This window comes from Pseudophryne corroboree, chromosome 2, assembly GCF_028390025.1.
Source record: "Pseudophryne corroboree isolate aPseCor3 chromosome 2, aPseCor3.hap2, whole genome shotgun sequence".
NCBI classification, from domain to species: Eukaryota; Metazoa; Chordata; class Amphibia; order Anura; family Myobatrachidae; genus Pseudophryne; species Pseudophryne corroboree.
In genome coordinates, this window is record NC_086445.1 from 513191376 (window position 1) to 513201687 (window position 10312).

At 51.2% G+C, this 10312-nt stretch overlaps 1 protein-coding gene across 1 annotated transcript; it reads right to left on the reverse strand.

Annotated features, from left to right (window-relative positions):
- Positions 1-7912: 7912 nt before the first annotated feature.
- On the reverse strand, positions 7913-8814 carry LOC135050925 (spindlin-Z-like). Its single transcript, XM_063957171.1, has one exon. It carries the CDS (start codon positions 8705-8707, stop codon positions 7913-7915), a length of 795 nt encoding a protein of 264 aa, XP_063813241.1. The 5' UTR covers positions 8708-8814.
- Positions 8815-10312: the final 1498 nt, after the last annotated feature.

The following is a 10312-nucleotide window of genomic DNA, read 5'->3' on the forward strand; positions in this document are numbered from 1 at the left end:
ATGAAACAAGAATGGGAAAAATTGCCAGCAGCAGCATGGTTGTCGTGAGGTGTTCGTTAAACCAGGCACGCGGCCAAGGAGAATAAGCTCCGAACCCGAAGGCACCAGAGGCATACGTGAAAAGCTCCAGGGACGTGCTAGACACGACCGCCTCCTGCCAAATACAGACGCCGCTGCAACAAACTAGAAATTCGTCCCAAATACGGAAATCCCTCCGGATTTCGAGTGATAATCTAAGAAAATGATGCGGGCGCCGAATACCAACTGTCGCCCGTTCCAATTTTCTGCAGAAAAACCTTACCCATGGGGATAACAAGGATTGAGCCTGTTTCTTAGGAAGCTTGCCCGCAGCGAACCCATAGAGGACACCATCATGAAGACGCAACACCTTGTCCACAGGGAGCCTACAGAGACCACCGACCGTATCAATCTGAATCCCGAGATAAACCAAGGAGGAGGAGGGACCCTCCGGCGTTGCTGGTGCAACCGGAACCCCGAAGTGTGCGAAGAGGGCAAATGCCCTCTGCAGCAAGAAGACTCAGCGATAAGAGTCCGGTGGGCCGACCAAAAGAAAATAGTCCAAGTAGTGCGAAAGTCCCCGCTCGCCCGTCGCCTGCTCCAGACACCAGTGCAGGAAAGAACTGAATCTTTTGAAGTATGCGTAAGAGATAAAACAACCCATAGGGAGGCATTGATCGATGTAGTAGCCATAGTAAGAGTAAAACCCATAAATGGAAAGGCGAAAGGGTGCAGCGGGAGGAGACGAAAAGCTGACTCGATGTCCCATTAACACATCACCGCCCCCGGACCAAACGACCTAATGGTGTCTATGGCCGAATAAAAGATAGGTAAACAACCCTACACTGATCATAAGGGAAGCGTCATTAACCGATGACCCGAGAAGACAGAAAGATGTTAGAGGAGCCGAAATTTGTCCATGGCCTACTTGGGCACTATGCCACAGGGGACCATACCAAATCTGGTAACGGGGGGGGGGGGGGGGGGGGAGGGGTGGTTCCCGGAAAGGGCCTATCATACTGCCCAACGACACTGCAGCCTCGACCGTCTGCTGGAGCACGTCCGGAAACTCCCGAGCCGAACGCAGGTTCGTACCAGCCCAGGGACCCACCAGTCCATGCAAGGGGAAGCCAGAAGCGAAAACCAAGAGTAAGAATTGGGCGTCCACCGGCCACGGGTAGCGTCGCAGCCAGGGTATGAGCTCCCGAAGTCTAATTGGGGTGGGGGCTGTGGCCAGCGCCTGGGGCCATGGGACCGCGGCTCTGACAAGTCTGCGGGCCGGAATTACCCCCCGGTCCCCGGACTGGGGCAGTCCTTGATCCCGTGGCTTCCGCCACATCTGATGCAGGAGTGACGAAACGGCACCGCTCCCCCAAATCACATGGGGCATTATTGAAAGCGAAGCATTGTCCATGCCCCACACGCAATGAACCCCCTTGAAAGCCGGTAGAACGAGAGCCAGGTCGTTGTGGCTGTCGTCTCGCTGTACCGCCCTCTGAAGTGCCGGCTGAACCCTGCGTCAGCTCCGAGCACAATTCCACATCCTGGTTACCGAAGATATAGATCTGACACCCGTGCTGTTTGCACCGGAAGTCCTCATGGTAACGGCGCCAAACCGACCCTGTGTACTTATGGTACAGCACGTGTAAAAAGGAACGCGGTTTCGTAGCTGAAAGCAAGGCTTTACGATCATAGCCAGGAAGAGCAAAATATTGACGTATCAGCCCTTACGGATCTGATCTCGGACCCGGGGCCTGAGCCCACGTTGCACTGCCGTGTTGGCGCAGTGAACGGTGTCCGACTCCACCGACACTGGCGAGGCGGAAGAGGTTGAATACCGGTGCTCGCGCCGCATGCGACGCTTAACCCTGTGCAAACCGTCGGAGGAGGCGGACACACCCTCCAAGGACGTGGAGGCGAGGGAAGAGTCCGTGCCCCGACGCCTGCGCCTGTGTCTACTGCGCTTGCTGGAAACCCTACGCGTACTGCTGCCCCCGCCAGAGGAGCGGGACTGTGTAGTAGATCCCAAGCCGCTAAGGGGGGGACTGCGCTCCCCTGGACCGGTCAGTGTCCGATGAAGACTCACCTGCACGAGAGGGAAATCCGGCCATCCCAGCAGCCTCCGGACGCTTTGTGATGCACCGACCGACTCCATTCCTGACCCGACGTCCACGGCTGGGGAGAAAAAAGAGACATTGTTCCCCTGCTACCCCACCGGTCCCGCAGCTGCCGGGAGCGGCGCTGGTGGGCCGGCCGTTCCGCCAGAGGACAGGAGCGGCGCAAAAGTCTGCGCGATGCTATCAGCCAAAGAAACGGTGGACTGCCCCAAATGGCGGACAAGACGGTGGCGTCCACCAGAGGTGCGGCCGCCGTCGCTCTAAGCTCAGACGCGGCACACGAGTCCCGCACCCCACGGGAGGTTAGCAAACCACCCGTCGGGAGCAACGACCCGGAAGATCCTTCGCTGTCGGGTATCCCGGCATATCTCTCTTGCTGCAATAAACTCTGCCTGACCTGCCTGCGCCGCAACCTCCTCCTATCCCGAGCATTGGTCCCAGCACCATATACCGGAGAACCGTCAGAACTAGAAAAACCCAGCGCACCGTCTGACAGAGGGCTGTCCGCAGCGGCGTCCAAATGATCAGTCCGGACACCACGGGGGACAGGCAGATCTTTTTTGCCTGCGCTCGCCGCCCCCCAAGGGGGGGGCGATAGATCTGCCTCCGGGCCCCCAGCCTGGGAGTGGTCTGAGGCGCACGTGCAACCCCGGAAGAGGGTGGAGCCACGGCCCAACCACGTCGGGAGAGGCCTGGTGGCCCGTCCCACCGCGGGCGGACGCGGAGCGTCCCAGCGCGACGGCCCTTGCAAGGTATGCCGGCAGCACTGACCCAGAAGCAGAAGCAGCAGAGAGGGCGTGTCGCACAGCCCCGCCGCGGGAGCGTGCCACCCGGCCCTGATCTGGGACATCACCTCCAGGCCCGGCGTCAGGAGGCCTAATATGGGACCTGCAGTATGCTAGCGGACCTGCAGTATGCTAGCGGACCTGCAATATGCTAGCACGCGTGTGCCGCACGGATTCACCGCGTTCGGCAGCCACGCGACCCCCCACCCGCCTAATGGAGAGGGGGGGGTGAGAAGAGATATACGGGGGCTGCCCCCACTGGTTAGGGCTGTAGTAGGTGCCACACGCGCGCACTGCACGGACACCCCGCGTCCGGCAGCCACGCGACCCCCCACCCGCCCAGTGGAGAGGGGGATGTGCCCCAGAGATATACGGGGGCTGCCCCCCTGGTTAGGGCTGTAGTGGGCGCCGCACGCGCGTGCTGCACGGACACCCCCCGCCCATTGGAGCGTGTACTGCCTCGAGGCTGCTCCCCCCGGCGGAAGAAAGGCGCCGGCCAGCCGCCCAACAATAAACTCCCTAACGACCGGCGGGTGCAGGGACAGAACAAACCCGTCCCCTGCCAGCCGCCTGAGCCTCCCACGGTCCCCCGCGCTCCGCCCACTGCAGCGGCCAGCGGCGGGGACGGAGACAGAGAGTGCGGGTGTAAGGGAGCACGGGCGGGCGGCCAAGGCCGGCTGCGTACGCCTGGTGCCTCCCGCGCCCCCAGCCGCAGCAAGTTCGGCCGGACCATATAGGAGTCCAGGAGCCGAGCAGGCAGGACCGCGCTGCGTCTGGCGGCATCAGCATAAAAAGAGCAGGGAAATAAAAAGAGCAGGAGAAGATGAAAGGAGAAGGGAAGAAAAAAGTAGGAAAGAGAAATACAGAGAGGTAGAGCTGAGGAGAAGGCAGGGAGAAATAGGAAAGAGCAATATAGTTAAATGTAATAAATACTGACAAGCAGTAGTACTTAGCAGTCACGGAAAAACTGTGAAGAGGCAGGATGTCCTGGGTCTGAAGACTATATGTATGTCAGACCAGCCCCTATACAGAATCCAACCAATCACCATCAAGCCAGTTTTCCTTACATTGCTCCCACAAAAACTGTAACCCCTTCCGTGCCAGAGTGATGCATTAAGAGGCGTGCCGCAAGCCCAGCCGGTGAGTTTATGCTGTTACGGCCATATTACATGACCTACACAGTCTTTTACTATGCTGTCGTATTCTGCATTTTCGTTTTTTCCAATGTCGATGTCATTCGTAATGTTGGGCAGTGTTTTACGTGAGTGATTAGTAAAACACTGCCGACATTAACACAATGAATCTCGGCCGGATCTGTGAGATCCGTGCAGGGCTTCATTGTGTACCTTAAAAAAGCGTTTAAAGAATTAAAATGTAAAAAAAAAAAATGTGTGGGGTCCCCCCTCCTAAGCAAAACCAGCCTCAGGCTCTTTGAGCCGGTCCTGGTTGTAAAAATATGGGGGGGGGGAATGACTGGGGTTCCCCCATATTTAAACAACCAGCACCGGGCTCTGCGTCCGGTCCTGGTGCAAAAAATACGGGGGACAAAAAACGTAGGGGTCCCCCGTATTTTTTGGACCAGCACCGGGCTCCACTAGTCAGAGAGATAATGCCACAGCCGGGGGACACTTTTATATCGCTCCCTGCGACCCTGGCATTAAATCACTAACTAGTCACCTCTGGCCGGGGTACCCTGGATTAGTGGGGACCCCTTAAATCAAGGGGACCACCCCCTCCAGCCACCCAAGGGCCAGGGGTGAAGCCCGAGGCTGTCCCCCCCCCCCCATCCAAGGGCTGCGGATGGGGGGCTGATAGCCATGTGTAAAAATAAGAATATTTTTTTTGTAGCAGTACTACAAGTCCCAGCAAGCCTCCCCCGCAAGCTGGTACTTGGAGAACCACAAGTACCAGCATGCGGTGGAAAAACGGGCCCGCTGGTACCTGTAGTACTACTAAAAAAAAATACCCAAATAAAAACAGAACTCACACACCTTGAAAGTAAAACTTTATTACATACATGCACACCTACATTCACACATACTTACCTATGTTCACACGAGGGTCGGTCCACTTCTCCAAGTAGAATCCATGGGGTACCTGTGAATAAAATTATACTCACACAATCCTGTGTAGATCGGTCCTCTTCTGAGCTTGTAATCCACGTACTTGGCAAAAAAACAAACCGAAAAACCCAAACCACGCACTGAAAGGGTCCCATGTTTACACATGGGACCCCTTTCCCCGACTGCCGAGACACCCCGTGACTCCTGTCACAGAGGGTCCCTTCAGCCAATCAGGGAGCGCCACGCCGTGGCACTCTTCTGATTGCCTGTGCGCTCCTGAGCTGTCAGTCAGGCTGCGCACGGCAGAGGTACAATGTAGCGCATAGGCGCTCCATTGTATCCAATGGTGGGAACTTTGCGGTCAGCGGTGAGGTTACTCGCGGTCAACCGCTGACCGCAAAGTTCCCACCATTGGATACAATGTAGCGCCTATGCGACGTGGCGCTCCCTGATTGGCTGAAGGGACCCTCTGTGACAGGAGTCACGGGGGGTCTCGACAGTCGGGGAAAGGGGTCCCATGTGTAAACATGGGACCCCTTTCAGTGCGTGGTTCGGGTTTTTCGTTTTTTTTTTTGCCAAGTACGTGGATTACAAGCTCAGGAGAGGACCGATCTACACTGGATTTTTGTGAGTATAATTTTATTTTCAAGTACCCCATGGATTCTACTTGGAGAAGTGGAGCGACCCTCGTGTGAACATAGGTAAGTATGTGTGAATGTAGGTGTGCATGTATGTAATAAAGTTTTACTTTCAAGGTGTGTGAGTTCTGTTTTTATTTGGGTATTTTTTTGTAGTAGTACTACAGGTACCAGCGGGCCCGTTTTTCCACAGCATGCTGGTACTTGTGGTTCTCCAAGTACCAGCTTGCGGGGGAGGCTTGCTGGGACTTGTAGTACTGCTACAAAAAACAATATTCTTATTTTTACACATGGCTATCAGCCCCTCATCCGCAGCCCTTGGATGGGGGGGGGGGGACAGCCTCGGGCTTCACCCCTGGCCCTTGGGTGGCTGGAGGGGGGGGACCCCTTGATTTAAGGGGTCCCCACTCCTCCAGGGTACCCCTGCCAGGGGTGACTAGTTAGTGATTTAATGCCAGGGCCGCAGGGACCGATATAGAAGTTTCCCCCGGCTGTGGCATTATCTCTCTGACTAGTGGAGCCCGGTGCTGGTTCAAAAAATACGGGGGACCCCTATGTTTTTTGTCCCCCGTATTTTTTGCACCAGGACCGGACGCAGAGCCCGGTGCTGGTTGTTTAAATATGGGGGAACCCCAGTCATTCCCCCCCCCCATCTTTTTACATCCAGGACCGGCTCAAAGAGCCCGAGGCTGGTTTTGCTTAGGAGGGGGGACCCCACGCATTTTTTTTTACATTTGTTTAACACTTTCCCACCCCTTCCCACTGATAAATAAACATGCACGGATCTCATGGATCCGTGCATGACTATCAGAACATGGTAAAAAAAAAGCAGGTCTATTTTAAAACTGCTTTTTTTTTACGAATTGTATTTTTTCACGGCAGTGTTTGGCTATTGCCGGTAGTGTTTGTGAAATATCATTTTTAGTAAATTACCGAGTTGTATGAAATAACAGGCGTATTTGACCGATGGTGTATTCATTCGTATTTTTTTTCTTTGACTTCCAAAAAAATACGAATGCCCTCATCACTGCCGAGATTTTAGTTTAGTAAATTCCCGAGATGACACTTTGAAGAAAAAACATCAAATCGGTCAAAATCGGGAGCTTAGTAAATATACACCCTGGTGATTATACATCCTGTAATCTGTACTGAGCGATGTGTGAGATACACCTGGGGATTATACACCCTATATACTGTACTGTGTGATGTGTGAGATACACCTGGGGATTATACACCATACATACTGTCCTGTGTGATGTGTGAGATACACCTGGGGATTATACACCCTATATACTGTATTGAGCGATGTGTGAGATACACCTGGGGATTATACACCCTATATTATTATTATTATTATTATCCTTTATTTATATGGCGCCACAAGGGTTCCGCAGCGCCCAATTACAGAATACATAAATAATCAAACAGAAAAATAGCAACTTACAGTTGATGACAGTATAGGACAAGTACAGGGTAAATAAACATAGTTACATCAGCAGATGACACTGGAATAAGTATCAGGTGGCAGAAGACTGCTGGATGTGGTACAGTTGAAGATTATTAAAGTAAGACAAAGGATAAGCACATGAGGGAAGAGGGCCCTGCTCGTGAGAGTTTACAATCTAAAGGGGAGGGGTAGACAGACATGGGTGACACAGATGGGGTACATAGAGAACGTGGAACAGAGGGTTGGGATGAGATTTGGCTGGGTTTGGTGAAGAAGTGGACCCCCAGAAGGCACAAGTCAATACTTAACATTGCAACATTTTACTGGGCTATGCAGGAGAAAATTAAAAATAGGGGAAAATAAAAATAAAATAAAAAATCGATAACTTCTTCCGCTTTCAAAAGGGTCAATGGAAGAAGAAATAATGGACAATTACCTCATGGAAGCCAGATACAGTATACCAAACAGTACTTAGCAGAGTTAGGAATGAGTGCTTATGAAATACAGTAACATTTTGTCATAATATTTCAGAAACTGCATGGCTGGTCTCTTGCACTCTTTTGCTCTAATACACCACCTGCTTTAGGATTTATATTCAAAAACATTATGTCTCCATAATCCCCAAAACGTCAGTCTTCTTGGAAAGTGGTTTGTTCCTTTGTAAGGGAAAGAGAACAAACGTTCTCAAACAACGGTTTCTCAATTTCTTTTTCCTCTGGGAAGGGATTGTGGATTCGCAGGAATATATCTGAGCATTTCTGTAATCAGAAAGCAGTGACTTTCTACAAATGTTTACATTAGATAACGTTTGGCAAAAAAATAAAAATAAACTACAGAACCCCATTTAGGATGTCTTCACCAAATCGTAGACATAAATATGGAAATCGTCATCAAACTTAATGAAGTACACAGATGGTTTAGCTTCAACTTGATGAATAACCATGCCAGTCCTTTTTGAGCCATCTTCTTCGGCATATTCCACTTGCTTGCCCACCAGGCTGTCCACAACTTCCCCTGGTTCTCTTTCAGCTGGAGGGGAATCATTTGAGTTTGGCATGATCCGAAGATCTCCTTCTTTATAGTCATCTAAAAGTTGATACATATATAAGACTGGGTCCTTTTCATAGGTTATATAATAATAAAACCATGTGTTCATAATAGGTGCTCGTGCTAATACCATCCCTCGCCACTCATCCTTGGAACCATCCTCTGTTTCAACCATATGCTCCACTGCTTTACCAATCATTGTGTCAGCCAAATGGGCATCGCTGATTCGGGATGAGGCAACTCTGTCTGGTAGAACTTCAAGAGCAGACACCCTTTCATCCTTGTGAAGCTCAAGTCCATAGACACAATCAAATCCATCATACTTTATAAGATAGAGGGAGGGATTCACTGGTACTTGATCCAGAACTGTTTCTTTCCACTGGGTTATTGGCCCACTGCCCTCTTTCCACCCATGCTGTATTCTACAGCCTACAATATTTCGCCTTGGCTGGGAGATTGGTTTACTTGGTCCCATATTGTTTCGATGTTTCTTATGAGATGTTCTTTTCTTCATCATATTTGCAGAAACACCTGCATGTGCTGCATCAGCTCTTGATCGCTGAGCGGCCGCCTTTCCAAATGGAGTCTTCATTCATCTGTGTATTAAAGGGCAGCAGGGCTGCCGAACTAGGGTGAAAAGTGTAGTCACTCCAAGTTTGTTGTAGTCCTTCCAGTCTACATGAAAAAGAACCCCTTCCTTTCCACCTTTCAGAAAATCTCCGACCCTCAATTGCTCGGATCAGAAGTCACTTATCTGGGGCAGATAGGATGTGTTTCCCTCCACTCCCCCTGCAGGTGATGGCTGCGGCACAGTGCTCCCCTGCGGCCAGTTGCTCCAATCCTCCTCCTCCCTCCTTTGTCAGACTCCGTCACCACCACTGTGCTCTGCTATGGAAGAGCAGCTCCCGCCTCACTCCCCCTGAACTTCCAAGCCCTCCGCTCAGACACTCCAGCGCTCGTTCCCTTCCCTCACCCCCTCCCTCTCCACACACTGCCAGATTTGGAGCTGGCTGCTACTATATGGCCGCCTGTCACTCTGCTGCCAGGACCAGGCCTCGCCTTCCTGCCAAATACTGATCCCTCCAGAGCTGCATACTGTATACTGTACTGTGCGACGTGTGTTATACACCTGGTGATTATACATCCTGTAATTTGTACTGAGCGATGTGTGAGATACACCTGGTAATATCTGTGCTCAGTGTGCTGCATTGTGGGGACCACCAGTATATAATTATAGTAGTACAGTACAGTAGGCCATTGCTGTATCTTGCAGCTCTGTGTCACCTCTAGTATCCTGTTCAGTGCTTAATATCTGTGCTCAGTGTCAGTGCTGCATTGTGGTGACCAGTATACTACAGTACAATAGTCCAGTGCTGTTCTCGCTGCTCAGTGTGAGTTCTCCGTAGTATCATCAGTGATCAGTATAATCAGTAGTGATGTGCACCGGAAATTTTTCGGGTTTTGTGTTTTGGTTTTGGATTCGATTCCACGGCCGTGTTTTGGATTCGGGTGTGTTTTGGCAAAACCTCCCTGAAATTTTTTTGTCGGATTCGGGTGTTTTTGGATTCAGGTGTTTTTCCCCAAAAAAACCCCTCAAAAACAGCTTAAATCATAGAATTTGGGGGTTATTTTGATCCCATAGTATTATTAACCTCAATAACCATAATTTCCACTCATTTCCAGTCTATTCTGAACACCTCACACCTCACAATATTATTTTTAGTCCTAAACTTTGCACAAGGTCGCTGGATGGCTAAGCTAAGCGATCCAAGTGGCCGACACAAACACCTGGCCCATCTAGGAGTGGCACTGCAGTGTCAGACATGATGGCAGATGTAAAAAATAGTCCCCAAACAGCACATGATGCAAAGAAAAAAAGAGGCGCAATGAGGTAGCTGTGTGGCTAAGCTAAGCGACCCAAGTGACCAAAACAAACACTTGGCCCATCTAGGAGTGGCACTGCAGTGTCAGACATGATGGCAGATTTAAAAAATAGTCCCCAAACAGCACATGATGCAAAGAAAAAAAGAGGTGCAATGAGGTAGCTGTGTGGCTAAGCTAAGCGACCCAAGTGGCCGACACAAACACCTGGCCCATCTAGGAGTGGCACTGCAGTGTCAGACAGGATGGCAGATTGAAAAAATAGTCCCCAAACAGCACATGATGCAAAGAAAAAAAGAGGCGCAATGAGGTAGCT

Bases quoted from the DNA above. Each gene is read 5' to 3' on its own strand.
- LOC135050925 (XM_063957171.1), bottom strand. From the start codon at position 8,707: ATGAAGACTCCATTTGGAAAGGCGGCCGCTCAGCGATCAAGAGCTGAT.